Raw genomic sequence first — 24,888 nt, 5'->3', positions numbered from 1 at the left:
TGCTGGTTGCATTTCCTGAGGGAAAGAAGCTGGTCGTTGCGGAATCAATCGCCCTTTGAGCGGCGGGACACTCCGTGACTTACCGGTCTGTTGAGACCCGACGCCAGCTCCTTTGACCCCTTTGTGCCGGGGGCTGGACGCCCGCACCCTCATCTGCTCCACCACCGCCAGCTGCATCTCCCACTGGCAGTCCGCCCGGCACCTCTCGACCGCCTCGTCCATTTTCAGGTGAAAATGCAAGCCTTTCGCAGCCATCTTAGCGTGGGTGGGTGACTCGTGTACAACAGGGAAGTCCCGGGCAGCCGTGCGCCTGGGGAACAGCCGGGTTCCCCTCCCCTCCCTGAGCATGTGCAGAATCTCCAGTTCCCGTGTGCATGTTGGGAAGGGAAGTTCCAGCTTCTTCAGCCCTGGCCAGTGTGCAAAAAAGAAACTAAAACCCAACCCCGATGATCAGATGTGTGCTAACTGGGCGAAAGCGCCCACAAAAGTATACTAGGCGCCTTCGAAAGAGAGGGTTGGTAAAGTTGTGACACAGAAGCGAGTGGGTTAAAATGGGAGCAAAATGGAACAAGAGACGGGGTGGGCTTTAAGACCCCTCTTTGAAGCATGCGACATGTGAAGTTTATGGACGGTCCCCAAGGAGGGGGCCGGACAGGGGCTCCTCTATAAATGGGCGGAGGTTTTTCTCAACGTTAGCCCCGTCGCTTTGTCCCAGGTAGGGGTCTTCGGATTTGGCCTGAAGTTTCAGACTTGGATTTTAACTGCCTTCTCTGCAAAGGGAGTACAATCTTAGTGTAAAAGGCTAACAATTAAAAGTGAAGCTGTTCTCAGATTGGGGTGAGTTTTTGCTGTTTGCTCCACCCCATATCCATCAAGCTCCACCCCCAAAGCAAAGCACAGCTAGGTTCTCACTCTGCCCCCACCAAGTGCTGCTGGGGGCTCTCACTTCCTGTTTCTCAGCTGTCAATACTATGCCTGATCTGCCGCCCTTTAGGTTTTAGGTTCTCTTCCACCACCACCCACAGCCTCAGGAACCTTGGCAATGCTGCTCCCTTTTGTGCTTGCCACTGCCCTGCTTTTGCCTATGCCACTGCCTTTTGGGATGTGGTTGATTGTGATTTGTCGCAGGACCTTTTTTGTTGTAGCACCAGGAAGAGAACTTCCGGCCATGGGAGTCTAGGATGGCTCTTCCTTTGCTGCCTTTCTTTTTGTTTGTCAGTTGTTGTTTTCATTGTGGACTGGACAGCTCTCTGCTTCTTCTCCTTCATGTGCACATTGTTGCCCCATTAAAGGACCTCCAGTATTTGTGTTATATAGGCAATGTGAAGACCCAATAAAAGACTACTATTTGCATTATCTGTGCATGATCTAGAAATTTGTGCAGCCCTTCAGACTTTCATTTTTATTCCAGGTCGGATAGAGACAGTGGTCCCATCAGCACTACAGTTAAAGCAGTACCATACTACTTTTCAAAAGTCATGGCTTCCCCCAAAGAATCCTGGGAACTGTAGTTTGTTAAGGGCTTCAAGAGTTGTTAGGAGGCCCCTTTTTCCCTCACAGAGCTACAGTTCTCAAAGCGATTTAACGATCAGTCTTTGCAGGGAACTCTCAGCCCCCTTAACAAAATACAGTTTCTAGATTTGCCCAAATGCTTGATTTATTAGCCACCCTTCGCCATAAGGTCCCAGGGCAGGTTACAACAATATAATACACAATGACAAAAAGCAGATGAAACAGTTTTAATTACAAAAACAAATAAACCTGTTCCACATAGAAAAGTATAGTTTCTTCAACATGATTAGTTATTGTAAACCGCCCAGAGAGCTTTGGCTATGGGGTGGTATACAAGTTTAATTCATAAATAAATAAATGATTAACCAGTCAGGAAGAGCTAACAAGATGATGATTGCTTGTAAATGTCAAAGGACTCAGCAAGTCCCCTTAGGGTCCTAGAAGAAACTAAGGATGGTATTGTTATGGTTTTCGGGTTCAGATGGATGATTTCTATGAGTCCCCCCCAGCCTCTGATTTGGGACCCTGCACCTGGAGGTGAGAAATTGCTCTGCTGGCCAGATCTCCCTTTGTTAGTCTAACAGAGTGGCCAGGTGAGTTAATGGGCCTATCAAGTGCCCATTAACTGGCGAATGAGCCAGGGTGATCGTATTGTTATTGAAACTCTTCAGGAGCCCCCCCCCCTCCCGAGGTCAAGGAGAGGCTTGTGTTTTTAATTGAGTGGATGAAAGGCTGGGAACTGGAGGCAGGCAGAGAGGCTGGCTCTCTGCACCATGGCTTTGGGGTGCCTCCGGTAAGCCTAATGGAAAATGCAAGGTCTGTTGGCCTGCTGGTGCCTTGAACCTCTCCACCTTAAGCTCAGGTTGGAATGTGTGTAAATAAATAAACCATATTTCATAAAGACACCACAGCCTCCGCTGACCTTCTTTCCAAGGAAACCAAACTCCTGCGTGAGTGCAGGGACCAGTGGAAATCTCTCACTACTTGGAGATTGGGGTGGTGTGCGACACTGGTGGTAGCAGTGGGATTGAGTTTCCTGGAAGAAGTGGTGGGAGCAAGGTGTGCCTGAGTTAAAATGGAGGGAGAAACAGCAACTCTCCTGGAACAGATAAAATCGATGTTCCAGTAGCAAAGCCAGCAGGACCGGCAGCGAAGGCAACAAGAGCACTGGGAGGACCAGCAGCACAGGCAATAAGAACAGGAGCAAAGGCAACGAGAGTGCCAAGAGCACTGGCAATGAATGGGGGAGATTTTTGGAAGCTTCTTTGGAGAGCCAGTGTGGTGTAGTGGTTAAGGTGCTGGACTACAACTTGGGAGACCAGGGTTCGAATCCCCACACAGCCATGAAGCTCACTGGGTGACCTTGGGCCAGTCACTGCCTCTCAGCCTCAGAGGAAGGCAATGGTAAACCACCTCTGAATACCGCTTACCATGAAAACCCTATTCATAGGGTCGCCCATAAGTTGGGATCGACTTGAAGAGAGTCTATTGGAGAGGAAATGGAGACCCCATGTGAGGAATAACCTTATCTCATTTTTTGATTGGGTAACCTCCCTTGTAGACTGTGGGAATGCTGTGGACATAATATATCTCAACTTCAGCAAAGCTTTTGACAAAGTGCCCCATGATATGCTGATTAACAAGCTAGCTAAATGTGGGCTGGATGGAACAACTATCAGGTGGATCCACAGCCGGCTCCAGAATTGTACTGAAAGAGTGCTTATCAATGGTTCCTTCTCAAACTGGGTGGAAGTAACGAGTGGGGTACTACAGAGCTCGGTCCTCGGCCCAGTGCTCTTCAACATTTTTATTAATGACTTGGATGAGGAGGTACAGAGCATGCTTATCAAATTTGCAGGTGATACAAAATTGGGGGGCATAGCTAATACCATGGAAGACAGAAAGAAAATTCAAAAGGACCTTGATAGGCTGGAGCATTGGGCTGAAAACAACAGAATGAAATTCAACAGGGATAAATGCAAAGTTCTACACTTAGGAAAAAGAAACCAAATGCACAGTTATAAGATGGGGGATACTTGGCTCAGCCATACGACATGTGAGAAGGATCTTGGAATTGTTGTTGATCACAAGCTGAATATGAGTCAACAGTGTGATGTGGTTGCAAGAAAGGCAAACGTTATATTAAGTTGCATTAACAGAAGTATAGTTTCCAAATTGTGTGAAGTATTAGTTTATTTATTTATTTAGTTCCCCTCTATTCAGCACTGGTTAGGCCTCATCTTGAATACTGTGTCCAGTTCTGGTCTCTGCACTTCAAGAAGGATGCAGACAAAGAAACAGGTTTAGAGGAGGGCAACAAGGATGATCAGGGGACTGGAAACCAATCCCTATGAGGAGAGAGTGAAATAACTGGGCATGTTTAGCCTGGAGAAGAGAAAACTGGGTGAAGATATGATAGCACTCTTCAAATACATGAAAGGTTGTCACACAGGGGAGGGCCGGGATCTTTTCTCAATCATCCCAGAGTGCAGGACACAGAATAATGGGCTCAAGTTGCAGGAAGCCAGATTTCAACTGAACATCAGGAAAAATTTCCTAACTGTTCAAGCCATACGACAATGGAATCAATTACCTAGAGAGGTAGTGCGCTCTCTGACACTGGAGGCATTCCAGAGGCAGCTGGACAGCCATCTGTCAGGAATGCTTTGATTTGGATTCCTGCATTGAGCAGGGGGTTGGACTTGATGGCCTTATAGGCCCCTTCCAACATTACTATTCTATGATTCTAAGTGAGAGCCCTTAAAGAAAAGGGATGAAAGAAAGATAGGTCCAAACAAGATTAGAAATTGTATGGGATATGGGAACCTTCTCCCAATGAGAAGTAAGCATCCCAAACAGTCTTCCACTCAGACAGAAACCTAAGAAACATGCGACATGCAAATTCGTGTATTGAAGCTGCACACTTTTTAGCACGGGGTCAGCCTTATATATTCACTAGAGAAGACAATAATGCTGGGGAAAACAGAAGGGAGTAGGAAAAGAGGAAGGCCAAACAAGAGATGAATTGATTCCATAAAGGAAGCCACAGACCTGAACTTACAAGATCTGAACAGGGTGGTTTGTAACAGATGCTATTGGAGGTCGCTGATTCATAGGGTCGCCATAAGTCGTAACTGACTTGAAAGCTAATTGACTTGAAGGCATATAACAACAACAAAGCTTTATATGCCCTTCAGATCATTCTTGTGTAGGATGAAAGCATTCACAAGTTATTTTATTTATTTCAGTTATTGATATGCCACCTGTCAGGATAAAAATCCTACCAAGGTGACATACAATTACATACAGTAAGTATAGTAACCTATTTTTTTTAAAATCTGCATCCTTCCTACAAGGCAACTGATAGCAGCTTGTCCTGTACGAAGGGGGTGAGGTGGAAAGTCCAGCTAGAGCAGGCCTTCAGGAGGCCTTTGCCCACCTGCCTCCCCATCTAACAGAGTATAAAATAATCTAATTGTGTATAAACCACTGTTCCTATATGGCAAATTGAATTCATCTCAGTTCTGTGTGATTTGTGTGGGCTGAAGACTGAGTGAAATAAAAGGGATATTATGAAACACATCAGAATGAATGTGTGTCAGGTAATTGGAGGCACACCTATATTGGCACTGCTGAAGATCCAGAGACTGGATTCCAGGCCATAATGTTCTGCTTGAAGTCCTTGGAAGTAAGTCCTGTTGAAATCTGTGGTATTGATTTATTAAATTTAGATCTCAGCTTTTTCTCCAAAGAGCAGGCCAGCAACTGCTACCATCACAGCAAGGTAGGGTACAGTCAGGGCCAGTGCCAGGCATGACTGGGCCCTTGGGCACCAACCTGCTCCAGGCCTGCGGCACCTGCCCTCATGTGCCACCTCCGTCTTCCATTGTGGTGAATGCTGGCCGCACCGCACATGCATGCCTACCATCAACCAAGATGGCAGCAGGAGCTTCCCTATGGGGCTGATGGCTCTGCTGCCATCTTGGTTGATGGCACGCACATGCGCTATGTGCTCAATGCCTGCCATCAACCAAGATGGTGGCAGGAGCGTCAACCCCTTAGCGAAGCCTCTGCTGCCATCTTGGTTAATGGCAGGTATGGGCATGCAGCATCCACAGCATTCACCACAATGGGAGAAGTAGGTGGGGTATTCAGGATGGTGTTGCAGGCCTGCGCGGTTGTATAGGGGGTGCTTAGGAGCTCCCTGTCTGTGATCCCCAGTAGGGTCAGGAGCCAATGCTGCTGCAAATCTCGGAACGGGAGTGCTACCCTCCCACCCTAAGGAGGGGCCCTTCAGGGATCCCTCTGGTCCCAGGGGCCCTCACCCCAGCCCCGACCTGGCCACCTTCTGGTGCTGGCCCTGGGTACAGAGTACCCATGGCCAGCCAAGTTATTTGGCCCTTCAAGCAGAAAATCCCATGTGCTCCTCTCCACTTCCTTGGCAATAAAAACCCAACAGTAATGACTAACAAGTTGCAGCCTTTTTATGGTACCCAACAATAGCTTCCTGAGGCAACTGCCTCACTCTGCCTAATGGTAGAACAGGCAGCATCAAAGCATAATACAGTATTAATGAAGTACATGCATTCCTGGACATTACTTCTTTAATAGAAACTTTGGTATCAGCTAGGAATAACATGGAAATAGGGATAGGTTCCTACACTACAAAAAAGAGCAGTTCAACATATTTCAGCAAACGTTTTATTCAAAACTAACAATATGCATGTCTGAAATGAAACAACCAGGTCAGGTGAGCCTTGTATACAGACCACTTGAAGGCTTCTTCCAAAATGCCTGCATTGCCTTTTTGCTTTTATTCTAGTAGCATCTTGCTATAGCAGTCTAAAGCTCTGGGCACAGTTCTCCTCCCGTACACTCAAGCAGGCAGGCAAGGGACAGCACCCCGTGCTTGGTCTCTTTCCTGCTCTGTCATCCTCCCCTATACTCGAGCAGACAGGTCTACAATAAACGGCACTTGCAGAGCACCTGAAGCGCAGCTTCCTGCAAAGATGTCTGCACCACCTGGCAAGGAGCGCCATTCCAGCCACATCTGAGAGAGCTGCCTGCAGCAGCCACAATCCAGTAAACAAGGAGCCACATTCTGATTATATCAGACTGTGCACCCCCACACCCAAAAAAGATTTTGTTAAAAGGAGCTTCTTTCCTTGAGTATTTGTTAACTGAGGTATTACTGTAGAGTTCTTCACTCCTATTTTATCCTCACAACAATAATGCGATATAGGTTAAGCCCAATATGTTGATTGGCTCATACTCAGTCACACACTGAGTTTCTTAGCTAACCTATGTTTCCCAGTTCATTGACAATGTAACCATTCCGTACATTGTTACAATGTATTGTTACATTGTTCCAATGTAATATTGGCTGTCATCTGTTATTATTATTATGTATTAGATTTCTTACCTGCCCTTACATACTTTATGTATGGATGTGAAAACTGGGCAATGAAAAAAGCAGATAAGATAAAAATCAACTCATTTGAAATGTGGCGTTGGAGGAGAGCTTTGCGCATACCATGGACTGTGAAAAAGACAAATAATTGGGTGTTAGAACAAATTAAACCAGAACTATCACTAGAAGCTAAAATGATTAAACTGAGGTTATCATACTTAGGACACATAAAGAGAAGACATGATTCACTAGAAAAGATGATAATGCTGGGGAAAACAAAAGGGAATAGAAAAAGAGGAAGACCAAACAAAAGATGGATTGAGTCCATAAAGGAAGCCACAGGCCTGAATTTACACGATCTGAACAGGGTGGTTTATAACAGATGCTATTGGAAGTCGCTGATTCATAGGATCGCCATACGTCTAATCGACTTGAAGGCACATAACAACAACAAAACCCACCCTTCACCATATTGTCCCAGGACGGGTTGCAGCAATGTAAAAATACAATATTAAAATCAGTTGAAACAATTTACGATCAAAAGAACAGCGTTTGTCCTAAATACATATACTGCTAATTAAATATCCAAAAAGTTCAGGCTACATCGTGTTCTTTCCCAAGACTCTTGTTTATTGAATACCCGTCCCGTTCACACAACCAGTGCGATTCTCCAAGGGCTGTTGCTAGTCGTGTGAAAACGACTCGAAATTGCCTAAAGACATGAATGAAACACCTCGAGGACAAGGAGGGCGGGATTTAACGTAGTTTTGTTACGATTGGGTAGTTGATTTCTTCAGGCAATGACTGAAACAGGACGCCGCGTATCAGACGCCGCGTATCCCCTTCCTTGGAGCGCACTCTCGGAGAAGAGTGAAGCCACGTCATAATACCAGAGGGAGGGGCGTGACCATGAAACAAGGAGAAGGGGCGTGGCAGCTTGCTGTCGCACCTGAGTGTTTTCCCCCCTCCCTCCATGCGTGTGTTTTCGTTATACGTAGAACTACAAGAGGGCTAGCCAATAGCCGAAGAGGTGGGAGTGGCAGAACACACGCGTGGAGAGTTCAGGGGTGACAGAGAGAGGCGGGGATGGTGGCCGAGTAGATTCAATTTCATTCACACCGCTGCCCCTTCGCCGGGACAGTGTCATCTTGGAAGTAGCAGCTGGTGACGCCGGGAGCAGGTGAGGCGGGCCGGTCATTGTGGGATGAGCACAGAGGCGGGGAGCGGCTGGCTGGCTAAGAGAGGGTGCTTGTTCTGTTTGTGTGTGTGTCCTGCTGCTTCGCTGACCCCAGCTTTGATCCTTTTAGCCCTGAGCTGGCCGGCGGAGAAGGATCGGAAGCTTGTAGAGTTCAGTGGGAGAGGCTGTAGGATGGCAGCCCAAGCCCAAGAGTAAGTCCTATTGAGCTCTATGGGGCTTGCTTCTGAGTATGCATAGAGCTGCGCTGTTAGAAGCTGCGGTCTTTGTCGAATGGTGTTTAAAGAGGTGTAGAACTTACTTTAAAAACAAAGCAAACCAACCATAGGGCAAAATATTCTGCACGAGGTGAGGAATTAAGTAAACAGATTTTTCAAAAGTTTCTAACACCTTAAGAGCCTTTTAAAAAAAAGCTCTTAAAAGCAATCCAATAGATGTGTACTTTTCTTCGGTTATCTTAAGATATTGCAAAGCTGCATTGATGGGTACTTTGCTTAGAAAGCTGGGGCATAAATTTTAATATAAATACATTGTTAAGTCAAAATATGACTAAGGAAGACTACAAGACATTCTTTTCACAATTGCTTTTAGCATGTGTATGTTTTGTTAAAAGAACAGAGAAGCACTGCAGATGAGCTGGATGTGGATATATATTGTGTTGTCTCTTTACTGCTCTTGTAAGCTGTCTCTCCCCCTGCCCTCTCCTTAGAAAGGCAGAACAGAAATAGTATTGCTCATCTTATTGGTTAATTAAAATAAGTAAGATATAGAGTAAAGTTCACACTATGATAGGTATAAGCTCAATGAGAGAGCTGTTCCCAAACATGTATTGTAGATTCTATTTTTTATACCTCCACCAAATCAAATAGTACCCAAACATTTAGACAATACTTGATCAACAGGAATCAGTGTAAAAATAAAGTTCAAAACTTTTGAGGGGGGGATCTTTGCTTTCCTTGTCATTTCTTCACATTATGGTATTCTTGTTCCAGCTGTCGCTAGGATTTGTGTCAGATTTGTTTACCAAGCAGCACTGGAGGGTGGTAAATGAATCGGTTATAAAAGTAATGTTTTATGTTTGATAAAATTCTTTTTAAAGGATTAAGCAGAGAACGGGCAGAGGTAAATAAGTTACCATAGGGCTCAAAGTGTAAGAAAGGCCAATGAGTGAATGCTTTCCAGAGGTTTGTTTTTCCATTTCAAAGTCTAAAGGTTTGTTGATAGTGCCTTGCAAAGTCACAAATCTGGGATGAAGCAAATAGAAACTGCTAGTAGTACTTTTATTTGGCATATGCTTTAGCACCCACCATATGCTGAGATCCACAGCTACTTTCACACCACGTTTTGTCTCCACTGTATTAAAATGGTTAGAAATTCAAAATTTACTGCATCCACTAGTCAGTTTTGAGGAATGATTCCGACATGATTGCCTGAAAATGTGTGTTTGGAAAGTAAGCTTCTTCTGTAGGCACACATGTAGTAAGTGACAGCTGCTGTAACCATAGTGAGGAAAAGTTAAGGTAACACATTTTACATTTAAATCCAGCCTTATCCCAGGTGCTGTGTTGCAATGCTGACAACCAAACGTAAACATTGGTATTACACTTTTAAAATCCACACTCTTATCCCAGTAACTGATTGCCACTCAGTGTGCACTGAATTGCTTAAGGGCTGTTGGTGGTGGTGGTGGTGGTGGTTAGAAGAATTGATTACCCGCACTTCACCCAAAGGTCCCAGGGTGGGTTACAACAATTTAAAAACTCATAGTTAAAAACAACCTAAACAACATCAGAGAAAATAGGGTCCTAAAAATATACATCTCAGGTGTCAAAGGCTAGGATAAAAAGTTGTGTCTTCAGCATTCATGGAAAGTTGTAGAATGAAGTTGCCAGACGCACCTCGATGGGAGGGAGTTCCACAGCTTAGGGCCTTCTCCCAGGCCACCAATCCCCAAACTTCCAAGGGTGGTGGAACTACCAAAAGGGCTATTCAAAATGTGTTTTCACAAGGTGGCGTACAGTATAAAATAATTAAAAATGGGAAAACAGGAAATATGGGCATGCTTAAATGTGAGATGAGAGCCAGTGTGGTGTAGTGGTTAAGGTGTTGGACTACGACCTGGGAGACCAGGATTCAAATCCCCACACAGCCATGAAGCTCACTGGGTGACCTTGGTCCAGCCACTGCCTCTCAGCCTCAGAGGAAGGCAACGGTAAAACCACCTCTGAATACCGTTTACCATGAAAACCCTATTCATAGGGTCGCCATAAGTCAGAATTGACTTGAAGGCAGTCCATTTCTATTTATAAAACATATTGGGTTAGGCTGCAATCCAATACATGTCTACTCAGACATAAGCTCCATTGGGTTCAATGAGACTTACCTCCAGGTAAGTATGTATTGGACTGCAGACTTAGTCACAATAAATTAGCTAGTCAAACTTTGACATCAAGATAATTAAATAGAACTTATGCAATAATAAGCTTGATGTTATCTCGAGAAATGCAAATACTTCCTGGCAGAGAGATGTGTTCCTTGATCCCTTACATTACATCCCAGACTGCCTATTTCTACCTTTATGGAAGTCTACTTTCAACCATACCAGCTGTTTAGCTAAAAGTTAACTATTAATCCAGCTTCTAGTTACAGATGCTGTGAACTCCCTACTGAAAATGGGGTTTAAAAATATGTAATCATGGCATGGGTTACAGCTACTTTCTAAAGTAAGATTAAAGGAGAAGTAGTGGCTAGGTGGGTTGCTTCAGTACTGCGTATCTATGAACATTAATCAATATTTAGTTGATACCTTAGAACAGTGATTGTCAAACGGTGCGCCGGGGCACACTGGTGCGCAGCAAGAGGTGGCTAGGTGTGCCGTGAATATTATGAAAGTATATTATTATTATTAAGTTATTTTTATTCATAGTTTGAAATATATTAATATATTTTTAATTTTGTACACGAAGTGTGCTAGAAAACTTTTATATGTTTTACAGTGCGCCGTGAACCAAAACAGTTTGAGAACCACTGCCTTAGAACATCCTTTCATTGTAACTCTTCAGTGGAACTCAGATTTGTTTGTAGAAAACAAAAATGCAGGAGGTAGAAGGCACAAGGAAATGGGGATGGTACAGGGTGTAAAATGCCTGTTTGCCACGAACAGCTGTTGTTGTTGTTGTTTGGTTCTTTAAGTATAGCAGGTTGTTCAATGCTCAGAGTAGGCCCATTGAAGTTGATAGATGTGACCAACTTAGATTCATTACTTTAATGGGTCTGCTCTGAGAAGGACTTAGTTGAGTGCAACTCATCATTTATTAGTTGCCTTTCCAACTAAATGCTCAAGGTGATTTTTTTTATTTGTGTAATTATTTAAAACAACTGATAGGTTGCTTTTCAAATAAAATGTTTCGAAAAGCAATTTACAAAATCACAGAATCGTACAAAATCAATAAAGGCAAAAATAGCTTTATGTTGTACATTATGCAATTTTCAGTTAAGTATTCTTACCCTGATGTTGGTGGCTGTCTTCCAAACCTGGACAAATTTGTGGTTGGTCTTAACTATGGTTTCTTAAAACAATCAACTTCATAATCATATTTGAAGAAGCTGGCTTCTTTCAATAAATCTTAATTGGGCATGATTAGCCTTGAGAAGAGAAGACTGAGGGGAGATAGGATAGCACTCTGTCACACAGAGGAGGGCCAGGATCTCTTCTCCATCATCCCAGAATGCAGGACACGGAATAATAGGCTCAAGTTAGAGGAAGCCTGATTTTGACTGAACATCAGGAAAAATCTTCCTAACTGTTAGAGCGGTACCACAGTGGAACCAATTACCTAGTGAGGTGGAGGGCTCTCTAACACTGAAGGCATTCAAGAGGCAGCTGGACAGCCACCTGTCGGATCTGCTTTAAGTTGGATTCATGCATTGAGCAGGGGGTTGGACTCAATGGTGTTATAGGCCGCTTCCAACTCTTATTATTCAATGATTCTGTGAAAAGTTAGAGACAAAACACCAGCTCTGAGAATTATGAAGGCAAGATAAAACAACAAATTAACTAAGACTAGCTCTAACATACAAACTAGCATAGCTTAGGAAGATGGACCCCACCAGGAACAGCATAACTCATCACCCAAGATGTAATCTCATGGAAGGTGTGAATATGAGACAGAATCTTACTTTTTATAGAAAAAAGTATAGCAACTGGATGGAAGCCTCAGGGCTAATCAGAGGACCCCTGGGATGGAACTTTCCAGGGGCTCCCTGGCCATAGCATACATGTATTCCACGGCCAGCTAGCCTTCTCAGTTAACAAGCTTCAGCTGTGGCCTTGAGCACAGCTTGCAAAGATAACATTGATGACTACAGCTTGCTTATTTCTTTACTGAGGAGAGCAGACTCTTCCCAGCAACAGGATCTTTACCCATAATTTAAAATAGGAAAGCCATGTTTTTAGGCCAAATAACAGGATTTCTTTACACTCACCTCTTTCAGTCACTTCCCCACCTCTTACCTGGGGAAGTAAAGATTGCCAGTACATCAGGCCTCACGTAATACGCACGTACCCTCACAGTTTTGATATTGTTCGCTCTGTCTCCAAACATCCCTTGTAACACTCTCCTACCTAAAGTACAGTCAGTTTGTTTATTTATTTATTGAATTTATATCCTGCCCTTCCTCTCAAAGGAGCCAGGGCAGCAAACATATCAACAAAAACAACTGAATTACAAGAAAAAGAAAAGCATTCTGAGAACAGTTTAAAACATTCTAAACCACAGTTGCAGTTGAAAACACTCTTTCATCAGTGATCTTCAGGTCACCAAGAACAGTCCCCTTCGGCCATCAAATGCCTAGGTAAACAGGGATATTTTCAAACTACTCCTGAAAATCACAAAGTGGCCTGCTCCACCTCATACTCCATCCTCACATTTTCTGTCAGCATCTCCCACTCCAGCTGCTCACCCTTTGGTGGAATGCCACAGGAGTAGATACCTTTTGCTTTTGCCCTTTGGTGGAATGCCAGGCACAAGCCTTGGTTACGTGGTGAAGAAGGGGAGAGCATTTTTTTGTTAAAAGTTCTGTTTTTTTAATAGCACCTGAGCAGATCTTGGGAACAATGGCTATGAACAGGTGCAAAGCAGCATGAAAAATGGACTGGTAGAATTCTGGAATGCATGCACTCAAAAGTACACTTTTTACCTAAGTAGATTAGGGTGAAAATTCTGCGCAGCTCTAAACAGTGCCCATTTCTTGTTACAGAACATCTAGGTTTACACTCTAGTGTGTTAAAAAATACATTGCAGTTTAATAATTTTATTTTTATATATATGTGTGTGTGTGTATGTATATATGATATTCTCTTTTTTTGCTAGGACCATGGCTATTATGATACATCCAAGGATTTATAAGCTATATTGTCTCTGCTGCCTAGTCCTTGCGTCCTCTGTCTCCTCTTTTGCAGAGGACCACACAGGTGGGAGTCATCAAGCAAATGTGCGTCTTGATAAGAACATGGTGCAAGATAAGGAGTATGTATTCTCTACATTTACATCTTGTGCAAACAAGTGGGGGAAATGAGAATCTGATAATACGAGTCGTCTGATATAATAATAGGATAAAATGATATGTGGGACCTTCAAGAAAATGCTCCAGCACAGAGTGCTTCTGCTCAGAGTTCCAGACAGCCATGCTCTTTTCCATTCCATTCCCCTTCCCACATGGTTTTTTTGCCTCCTCTCTTCTACACACACAAACACACCAGTCAGCCTGCCATGGGTACAGAGCACACTCAGTTCTCACTCGGTTCTATTTAGGGTTTCTTCCCATTAGGGTTTTTTTCCCTATCACGTCTGCTCGTACCGCCCTTGTATGTGCAGTCAAAAGGTTACAAAACTGTTGCAGGCTTTCAAGTTCTGCAGAGCACTTTATCAAGCAAGATGTTGGGCAAAGGAGAGGGAAAGGAGAGGAGCACAAAAATTAGGCTGAATGTTGGAGCCATGAAGTTGGCTGGTAGACTCGGTTCCACCATAGAGATTGCAGGCTGAATAAATCCCTCTCAAGTGGTACAGATATCGGGTTATGATTCTAGGACTCTGAGATAAAAATGGGGAGAAACCATTGCATCTTTGAGAAAATACAATCCGGCGTGTAACCCAAATAGGCTAGGGATCATTAGGAAAGGTATGGAAAATAAAACTGTCAATATCATAATGCTATTTTACAAATCTATGGTGCAGCCACTTTTAGAATAGTGTGTACAGTTCTAGTCGTCTCACCTCAAAAAGAATATAGTAGAGTTGGAAAAGGTTCCGAAAAGGGCAACCAGAATGATCAAAGAAATGGAGTGACTCCCCTATAAGGAAAGGTTACAGCATTTGGGGCTTTTTAGTCTAGAGAAAAGGCGTGAGAGATGACATGATAGAAGTGTTTAAATTATTCACGGCATGGAGAAAGTGGATAGAGAAAAGGATTTCTCCCTCTGTCATAACAGTTGAACTTGTGGACATCGAATGAAGCTGAATGTTGATTCAGGACAGACAAAAGAGTACTTTTTCACACAGCGCATAGTTAAACCATGGAATTTGCTTCCGCAAGTGGCAGTGATGGCCACCAACTGGGATGGCTTTAAATGATGATTAGACAAATTCATGACGGATGAGGCTATCAGTGGCTACTAGCCATGATGGCTCTGTTCTGCCTCCATAGTGGGAGGAGGCAGTGTGCTTCCAAATACCAGTTGCTGGAAACCACAGGAGGGGAAAGTGCTCTTGCACTCAGGTTCTCCTTGCAGGCTTCCCGTGGGCATCTGATGAGAACCAGATGATGGACTAGATGAGCCACTGGCCTGATCCAGCAAGCTCTTCCTGTGTTCTTAATGTCATGTTCAAATCTGTCCTACATCTGGAGAACTTGAAATGTGAAGTTCTGGAAAAATTTGAAAGCTTGCGACATTTTGATTGGTCTTATTGTCTACTTGGATTTTGGAGGGTTTTTTATGGTTTTGCTTTTTATTTCCCTTTGTGTGCGAGAGCTCCTGTTTTCAGCTACATAAGTAACAACGCTCACTCTTAAACATTCAAAATAGTGAACGATTGGGCTCAGCATCTTAATTTTTACCATGTATGTAAAGTAGAGGTCCGAAAATGCACAGCAAGAATGTACAGCCTGTAGACCACAGGCTCATCTGGCATTTATGAGAGTTACAACTTACATTTTTAAATGAAAAAGAAAAAAATAACAGATGTGGAGAACAGTTTGAAAAAAATGGGATGACAGAAAGTCTTAAGAAAATATTGAAAACTGGAATTATTATTTTTCTTACATGGGGTAATCCTTCCATTAGATGCCAAACTATTCTTGGCCATCAATGCCCACAAACTAATATGCAACCATGGTGATTAAACACAGAAGGAAATGGAAACTTGTTGACACTCTGCAACTTAATATACAGTTTCAGATATATTTTAAATGCCAATGTGATTCCCCTCTGCCATCTCGAAAGAGTTAAGTTTGTGAAATTATGAACAGTATGGGGAGAAAGAAAATTCTTTTTTCCCCAATTTTAAGGCATCCAGTGAAACTGACTAGAGGCAGGTTATGAACATCACTTAAAGGAAAAGCTTAAGACAAATCTTTAGTGGCTGCTAGCCATGATAGTTAATTGGGAACTCAATGTTCCATAACAGTATACCTCTGAATACCAAATCCTGAGGACAAATGGAGGGCTGATGCCTCTATGCCTTTCTTGTTAGCTTATTTCAAACAGCTGACAGGTGCCTGCCGGTGACAGAACGTTGGGCTAAGTTGCAGGTGAGAAACCTGTTGCTGGACTACAGCTCCCATCATCCACGAACACTGGCAATGCTGATGGGTGTTAGATTCCGGCCGCAGGTTTCCCATCCCTGTAGTAGATGACCATTTGTATGGTTCCTGGTCTGATCCAGCAAAACAATTCTTAGGGTGTTATCAAGAGTGTTTGAATTCAGGGCTGGAGCTCGGTCTGGTCCAGTGACTGGTTTGGAGGAATGGTAGATTGTGCTGTGGAGTTGCATTGCCCGTAAGACCCAGCAAATTCTTTTAATTAGCAATAGTATCTAGAACAGTGACCCCCCCAGCTTTTTTCCCCCTTGGACCACTTGAGAATTGCTGAGGGTCTTGGTGGACCACTTAATTATTTTTCTGCCTCTCGTAGCAATTGTAATGTGCTGGGCTAAGTGCTGTATGATTTTTAATTGTATTATTACAGAGACCTCACAGACCACTGGTGGTCCACAGGCAACAGTTTGGGAACCCTTAATCTAGAGTAAAATGCAGCCATTCCTACAGAGCAATCTTTTAAAACTCTTCCTAAATTATTTTCTATAGATTCATGTTGCCTGAACTGCCTTCAAGTCAATTCTGACTTATGGCGACCCTATAAATAGGGTTTTCATGGTAAGTGGTATTCAGAGGGGGCTTACCATTGCCTTCCTCTGAGGCTGAGAGGCAGTGACTGGCCCAAGGTCACCCAGTGAGCTTCATGGCTGTGTGGGGATTCGAACCCTGGTCTCCCAGGTCGTAGTCTAGCACCTTAACCACTATGCCACACTGGCTCTCATCATGTTGCCTATGAATCCTAATAACCTCTGTGTTAGGTTGTCCACTAGCATGACTGCAATTAACATGCATATTTTTTGTTATGTAAATCATATCAGGGGAAGCTTGAGCAGTCTTGGGATTGTGTGGAGGAGTAATTTAGTTCTCTTTTTCTCACCTGTCCAAAGAGGCTATTGCATTTCAAGGGAAGACCTTCCTTGAAATGCATATAGTCTCCCCGGAGAGAGAGGATTTTTCTCAGGACCACACTGCCTGTATTCACACAGTTGCACATTAATTGCATTCCAGTGGTGTGTGGCTGTATCTCTCTGTGTTGAGATTTGCTCTATTCTTACTATGCAGCCACATCATGGAACATTTAGAAGGTGTAATTGACAAACCAGAATCTGAGATGTCACCACAAGAACTGCAGCTTCATTACTTCAAAATGCACGATTACGATGGCAACAATTTGCTTGATGGGCTTGAGCTTGCCACTGCAATCTCACATGTACACAAAGAGGTGAGCGCTAGACCATACAGGAAATCTGATGGGGCAGTTGGCAACACCCAGAAGTAAGGGTATTTCTAATGTTTCTGGCTTTGAAATATCTGTAATACTTTGAATATTTTTAATGGCAGGTTAATCCCAAAACAATCATAGAATCATAGAGTTGGAAGGGGCCTTGTAGGCCATCGAGTCCAACCCCCTGCTCACAGCAGGAAATCCACAGCTAGAGCATCTCCCGCAGATAGCTGTCCAGCCTCTGCTTGAAGACATCCAGTGAAGGGGATCCCACCACCTCCCTAGGCAGTCGGTTCCATTGCCGAACCGCCCTTACTGTCAAGAAGTAATCATTTTGGGATTGGCTGTCTAAAAGATCCCACGCTGGACTGAATTTTAAATAACCTATAGTTGACAAAACTCAGGAGTGGCTTTAAAGTGGGGGATGGAGTGGGTGCAAAAAGCTGCAGTCTGCTTTGAGAGAAGAAGGTTAGATTGAAAATGGTGCATCGTACCATTTTGAGTCAAGACCTGCTTGGCCCACTTAACTTTTTCTATCCTTCTTTACATGGTTTACAGTAAAGCTAATAACCTCCTAAAGCAATCCTCAAGGGCAAAGTACTGAGGGGGGCAGTTCTGATTTTTATACATCCCCAAATGTGCTGCTGTATTAAAACAAATTCATTTTTTTTCTTTGTAGGAAGGTGGAGAACACACCCAGACAATGAAAGAAGAGGAATTAATTAGCTTGATAGATGGTGTCTTGCATGATGATGATAAGAATAATGATGGATACATTGACTATGCAGAGTTTGCAAAGTCACTGGAATGATGATTTTTTAAAAAACATTTAGTTCATGTGACCCAGTACAATGTGATTCTTTACTGTAAGTTTGTCTGTTCTCTACCCTCTGGGCTGCAAAGTTAATGGTAGCAAAATGTAACAGCTAGAATTTGTTCCTTACATGTTGAAAAGCATGATGGGAACTATTATTTAATGCTATCTTGTTAGCAAACAACATTAAGCAATATTGTACATCTGTGTTAGCAAATTGTTTGGCAGTTAGCTTTTTGAAACAAGTCTTTAAGCCAGGATCTAAGTCACTTTACGCCAGGATAGCTTTTGGATAAGTCCAATAAACATTCATCATAAAAGGTCATAGCACTGTGAAGTCTGAAATGTCAAAATTAAATGCTAAAACCAACACTATGATTTAGTATTTATGCTTACTCTTGTTTTGATTTCAACATTCATTTTTTGCAAAAATGGAATATAGACATGATCCAGAAAAAGCTTAAATTCTTTCAAGATCTGCCAGTAAAAGGATTAAGTACCTAATTAAATCTCCTCCGTTAAAATTGATGTGAAGTTAACAGTGCTGAGACTTTGACTGCCTTGTGGAGTCAATCTTTAAATACTTGTTTACCAGTTAGCCAAATGTCTTTCAGTTATCTCCTTTTATTAATCACTACTTTGCTAGGTTTTGCTGTGCCCTTCGTTATTCTTATAAGACTTGTTGTTGTTGTTATAAATTAAGTATATATATACTTAATATATTAGTTGTGTGTATTATACACCATCAATACAGTATTTTACTTCAGAGTTCATTTTCAGAAAGTGTAGGTTAAATACTGCTGTTCAATAAAGTAGTAATACTAAGGACAATGCAAGCAAATTGAATTTTATAACTATGCTAAAATGCTGCCTTGTGAAGGTTCTTGCCAATGTACTTTAAAAAGAATTCATGGTGTTAGCTATGAAAAATACTTTCTATTTTTTTTCTAAAATTAACTCTTTGAGGAGAGTGTTTTAATACTTGAATGGTCTGCGTATTTAAAATGGTTCTGGAAAGAAATACATCTATGTTGTTCAACAGCCTTGTGCAGATCTAAGGTGATACATAACTGTCCTGTTTGCCCTGTTGTATAAAACAAAATGGAAAGCTTACATTTCATCAAACTTACTATATTCACAAACATAAAACCAAAATGCTCCTCTGTAAATTGTGTAAGAGACCTATTTTCTGTATTAAAAATATTCTTATATGAAGTGTGTTTGTAAAAATGGCTTCTTTTGCTGTGTAATAAAAAACATTGCTTGTACTATGTTCTAACATCTGAATTATTAGGCAGATTTTTCATCATTGTTTATGCAATAGCATTTGAAGTACTGGAAGTCTTTCGTTAAACGTGGTAAAATGAAGAGGCTTGCATGATTTTGCAAAAGGAAATTTCAAAATACATTTGATGTCCCATTGCAATGAAACACTTACTCTGCCTTACCTGAGGCCCATTTTTATGTTGCCAGAGTAACATAGTTGCTGATTTCCAGACAGTTGCTCCCCACAATGCTCTACTATTGAATGTGCTGCACCAGGGAAGAGAATGTGGGGAAAGTGAGTGATACGACTGGTCTTTCTCCTACTAAAAAAGGAAGGGGAACCTGTAGCAATCCTTGCTGCTGTTGGACTACAATTCCCATCATAACCCTGATTGTGCTGGCTGGGGCTGATAGGAAATGGAATCCAAAAGCATCTGAAGGGCCATGTGTTCTTCATCCCTGCACTCAAGGGAGATGGAAAGAAGCCATCACAAGAAGAGTGTCCTGAGATTTGTAGCGCTGCCTCCAGCAAACCACGACCCCGAGTACAGACAGCTTCTCTGAGTAGAGGACAAAGAAAATGGTCATCTGAAAACCCCAGGTTTTATTTAAAGTCTTCCGAATAATTAACTGAGCATAACTGACTCTTTTTTTGGGGGGGGGGGGTTCAACAAAGATCTAAACCAATGCTTTAAAAAAAATCATTTGATGCTTTAATGTTGACAGTATTTTTTTAACCTAAAAGCAGTGTGTTGGTTTTTTTCCCAATCTCCTTCATCCATAATCAGAACAGCCTGCTGGATCAGGCCAGTGGCCCATCTAGTCCAGCATCCTGTTCTCACAGTGACCAACCAGGTGCCTGGGGGAAGCCCGCAAGCAGGACCCGAGTGCAAGAACACTCTCCCCTCCTGAGGCTTCCGGCAACTGGTTTTCAGAAGCATGCTGCCTCTGACTAGGGTGGCAGAGCACAGCCATCATGGCTAGTAGCCATTGATAGCCCTGTCCTCCATGAATTTGTCTAATCTTCTTTTAAAGCCATCCAAGCTGGTGGCCATTACTGCGTCTTGTGGGAGCAAATTCCATAGTTTAACTATGCACTGAATAAAGAAGTACTTCCTTTTGTCTGTCCTGAATCTTCCAACATTCAGCTTCTTTGAATGTCCACATAATCCATAATAGGAGGAATTTGTGAGGGAAGTTTGAAATAGGGTAGAAGCAGTAGGGTTGTGGCAAAAATTAAAAAGAGAGGATGGAATACGTACTGCTCCTGAAGTAGCCGTGAGATGGAAATGTACAACATGAAAAGGCCTGCAGCACAGTCCTCACCATGTCTACACAGAAGTAAGTCCTGTTGAATTCAATGGAGCTTGCTTAACAGGTTAGGACTGCAGCTTAAAGCTGTAATACCATATTCATTTTTCCATATTCATTGTGTTCAGTGGGGCTTGTTTCTGAGTAGACGTGTATAGGAATGCACTCTTAAGCTTGCTTTTCTGCCGTCGCTCAAATCAGGAATCACTGGCTTACCCTCTCAACCAGGGATAGCCTGGTGCTCTGCAGATGTTCGTTGACTACAGTTCCCATCTTCCCTGACCATTGGCCATGCTGGCTGAGGCTCATGGGTGTTGGAGTTCAAAAAAGTCTGGAGGGCCCATGTTAGCTATCCCTGCCCTCAGACTTCATTCCTTACTGTAACCAAGGTTTAAGTATGTGTAGCAATATTTCCCCACCCTTCTTCCTGTTCTTGTCTGTTGATCTCCCTTCCTCCCCCATGCATGTTAGACTTTCTTGGAAACAGGCTGGCCTGTCTGTGTTGCTCATGTAGCCCTGCAAGGTGCTATGTATACTTACTGAGCCAGATGAGTAATAACTAATGGCTATAGCTCAGTGATAAGAGCACATGCTTTGCATGCAGAAGGTCCCACATCCAATCTCAGGCATCTTCAGGTAGGAATGGGAAAGACTCATGTCTGAAATCTGGAAAGTTGCTACCAGTCAATGTAGACCAGAGCTTGGAAAAGTTACTTTTTTGAACTACAACTCCCATCAGCCCCAACCAGTGCCGTGCTGGCTGGGGCTGATGGGAGTTGCAGTTCAAAAAAGTAACTTTTCCAAGCTCTGATTGTAGACATTATGAGCTAGATGGACCAGTGGTCTGACTCAGTATAAAGTAGCTCTGTATGTTTCTAGGCTAGATTTGAATACTGCCAAGCCATTTGGAAGTGCTGGGGAGGGAATGTTATAGTGCAGGAGTATCTTGAGCAGGAATTCTGGGCCCTGGCACTATAGCATTTGGCCCGATATATCAGTTTGCCTATTGTGATGTATATGTGGGTGGCGTGTATGGCTTATACCTAATTTATCTGGATCCATTTCAGTTCGGCTTTAAGCCAGATCATGGCACTGAAACTGCCTTGGTTGCCCTGGTTAATTGTTGAGAGAGAGATAAGGGGAGTGCAACTCTGCCCGCTCTTCATCTTTCAGCTGCTTTTGATACCATTGACCATGGTGTCCTCCTGGAATGGCTTAGGGAGGTGGCGATTGGGGGTACTGGACTTCAGTGGTTCTGCTCCTACCTCCAGGGATGTTTCCAGAAAGTAGTTATGGAAGGCTTCCATTTGACACCACAGGTGCTTTCCTGTGCTGCCTCACAAGGTTCTATCTTGTCCCCCCTCCCATTCTATTTAACATCAATATGAAGCTGCTGGGAGTGGTCATGAGGAGTTTTGGACTGCAGTGTCACCAATATGCAGATGACACTCAGCTCTGCCTCTCTGTGCCATCAGGAGAGGCAGTTGAGGTGCTAGAGGTGTCTGGAGGCAGTGATGACTGGATGTGGGCCAAGAAACAAGCTGAATCCTGAAAAGACAGAAGTGTTATGTGTTCCAAGTTCTCGAAGCCAGAGATGGGAAGAAGGCCTGTTCTGGTGGGGTTGCAGTCCCCTGGAAGGAGCAAGTTGTTAGCTTGGGGATACTCCTTGGTCCAGTATTGCCACTGGAGGCTTGGGTGGCCCAGTGGCTAGGAGTGCCTATTTCCAGCTCTGGCTGGTTTGCCAGCTATGGCCCCTTTTGGAGAGAGATTTAGCAAAAGTACTCCATGCTCTGGTAACTTACTGGATTATTGCAATGTGCTCTATGGGGTGTTGCCCTTAAAGACAACTCAGAAACTTCAACTGGTCCAAAATGCAGCAGCCGGATTAATGGCTGGGGTTCCCTTTAGACCCCATATAACCCCTGTTTTGAAAACAGCTGCATTGGTTGCCACTTTGTTTCCAGGCCTAGTTAAGGTGCTCGCACTGGTATTTAAAGCCCTAAACAACTTAGTCCCCAAATATCTCAGAGACCATCTCCTTCCCTACAGACCCTCTTGGGTGTTAAGATCAGCAGAGAGAGCCTTCTTGGTAGTTCCACCTCCCTTAGAAGTTCAGCAGATGGTGGTCCGGGAGAAAGCTTTCTCTATGACAGCTCCTAAATTGTGGAATTCCCTTGGTTCAGAGGTGCATCTGGCACTTTTGTTATTCAGTTTTCAGCAAATGCTAAAGACACACTCCTTTCCCCTAGCCTTCTGCTCCTGATATGTATGTTTTCAGAACCCGCCCTATTCTTGTGATTGAAATGTGTTTTAACTCTTTTTAGTATTGTATTTGAGATTTGGTAACCTGCCCTGGGACTTATTGGTGAAGGGCGGGCAAATCATCACCATCATCTCTCAAGTCAGAGCCCAGATATTTGGACTGGATGGTAAGCAGGGTTGTGTTGATCATCCCATGTCTATCAGTCAGGCAAATGTTTCTTGCAACATGTTTCCTGACCTAGTAAGGGAGATCCATGCATTACACAATGGCTCACAGATTCTTCTTTTGGAGCAGGAATTCTGCACGCAGGATCTGGATGCATTGCAATGTGCATCCAGATGCGAGAAGGCATGCAACAGGACTCCCAGTTGGGCTATAAGGTGTTAATGTTGTGCATTCCTCATCCACATGACATAGCTGCAGATGGATGTCATGGGCTGTGTATGTGGAAAATGGGGGCTGCATCAAATAAGCAGACAGAAAGAAAGCCCTGAAAATGTCAATGGACAAATTGGATTTATATAACAGTAAAATGCCAAACAAGTTTTGGTTAAAGCCTTCTCCAAGACTTAAGGATGCAGTTTTCCTATTAAGGCAGGGATGGGGAACCTGTGGTCCTCCAGATGTTGTTGGATTGCAGCTTCTATTATCCTTGATCATTGCCTGTGCAGACTGGGGCTGATGCGAGTTGAAGTCCAACACCTTCTGGAGGGGCACATGTTGTGTGTCTCCCTTCCCGCCCCCTGTAATTAAGGCAACATTTCCCTGGGCTTAAACAATGCAATGATTTAGTGCCATGTAAACCCCAGCTTTAGCCACTAGATGGCATGGTAGATCACATTTGCTACCTTAAAGGTCTGTAAATTAGAACTGTTGGCACCAGAACAAAAAACTTTTTATTGACTTTAAGAAGGCCCTGTGTTCATCACCTGTTACTATTGTAACAAGGCAAGAGATTATCTTAAGTCTACTCACTCTCAACCTTTCTTGTGTTGGGAAAATGCAACTCATGCCAACAAAAGGCATTCAGAACTCCGCACAGAAATCATCACACAGCACACACCCCTCTTTCATTAACTTAATAATTCTGTCACTAAACAGGCCAAAACTCTTCAAAATCACCTGTCCTTGCCAAGACCAATAGATGAAGCCAAATGTTTTGTCCAGAGTCCAAAGCACTTGAGTTGTGACATGCCAAAGCAACTTTAAAAAAAAAAATGAGGTGACCTCATTTCCCCCCCTTTCCCTTGCATCTCTTAAACACCTTGTCCAAGTTTCTGCACCTCCTCCCTCACTCTCTGCCCTCCATTTTCTGGAATATGATCCTATCTGTGATATTTCCAAGGTGCATTGGTGACATTTTGCAAACTTCTGAATGAGGCTTGCTTTAAATTAGTGTGCGCACGAACCACCACTTCTTCATATAATACAAAGCACTCTAAAAATGTTCTGTACTCATTACATTCATTATCTCAGTAATCTTTACAACAGCCCTGCAAGGCAGAGTAGGGAACCTGCGGCCCTCCAGATGTTAGACTCCCAGCTAGCATCAGCCCCAGCCAGCATAGCTAATGATCAGGGATTATGGGAGTTGTAGTACTGCAACATCTGAAGGACTACAGGCTCTCCACCCCTGGTGTGGCCAGTACTGAGCTAGATAGACCAGTGGTCTGACTCTGTATAAGCTGTATACAGAGTCCACCATAGGTCTATCTAGCTTGGTATTGCCCATAAAGGGCACTTATTTTTCCTATCCCCCTGACAGACATGTGCAGCCAAAGAGAGCAGAATTTAACACCCGCCCGGCATGTGCCTCCCAACTTTGGGAAGCACTGATCGTAGGACTTGCAACGCAGGAGGCGCATTCCAAGTGGAGGTTAGAAGCCTGCATGTAACAGGCTTTGGGGGGGCTGTGTGTGCCTGCTCCCTACTGAGCCACTGAGCAGATTTTAACCCCTGCTTGTCAGCTGATGGGAACAGGCACCTGAAGCCAATACAGAATTCAGCTTCACCCACC

At 43.4% G+C, this 24,888-nt stretch overlaps 2 protein-coding genes across 8 annotated transcripts in view; one reads left to right on the top strand and one right to left on the bottom strand.

Annotated features, from left to right (window-relative positions):
• Positions 1-638, bottom strand: part of TTC7A (tetratricopeptide repeat domain 7A) — a 316,394-nt gene extending 315,756 nt beyond the window's left edge. For both annotated transcript variants that reach the window (XM_061625444.1, XM_061625445.1), the window contains exon 1: positions 84-638. In XM_061625444.1, the coding sequence (XP_061481428.1) occupies positions 84-348 (265 nt within the window). In that variant the 5' untranslated portion in view covers positions 349-638. The remainder of the gene's footprint in view (positions 1-83) is intronic.
• MCFD2 (multiple coagulation factor deficiency 2, ER cargo receptor complex subunit) lies at positions 7-19,299 on the top strand. Of its 6 annotated transcripts, XM_061625448.1 has the most exons (5): positions 7,951-8,102; positions 8,230-8,311; positions 13,490-13,645; positions 17,055-17,214; positions 17,897-19,299. In XM_061625448.1, exons 2-5 carry the CDS (start codon positions 8,292-8,294, stop codon positions 18,026-18,028), a joined length of 468 nt encoding a protein of 155 aa, XP_061481432.1. In that variant the 5' UTR covers positions 7,951-8,102; positions 8,230-8,291; the 3' UTR covers positions 18,029-19,299. The 6 variants fall into 6 exon arrangements, with proteins under 6 accessions (XP_061481434.1, XP_061481432.1, XP_061481436.1 ...); XM_061625450.1 differs by lacking the exons at positions 7,951-8,102; positions 8,230-8,311 and adding an exon at positions 7-228; XM_061625452.1 differs by lacking the exon at positions 13,490-13,645 and having other exon boundaries at positions 7,954-8,102.
• The last annotated feature ends 5,589 nt before the right edge of the window (positions 19,300-24,888 follow it).

This window comes from Rhineura floridana, chromosome 4, assembly GCF_030035675.1.
Source record: "Rhineura floridana isolate rRhiFlo1 chromosome 4, rRhiFlo1.hap2, whole genome shotgun sequence".
Lineage (NCBI taxonomy): Eukaryota > Metazoa > Chordata > Lepidosauria > Squamata > Rhineuridae > Rhineura > Rhineura floridana.
The sequence above is the reverse complement of the archived record's forward strand: the minus strand, read 5'-3'. Positions and strand labels throughout refer to the sequence as shown.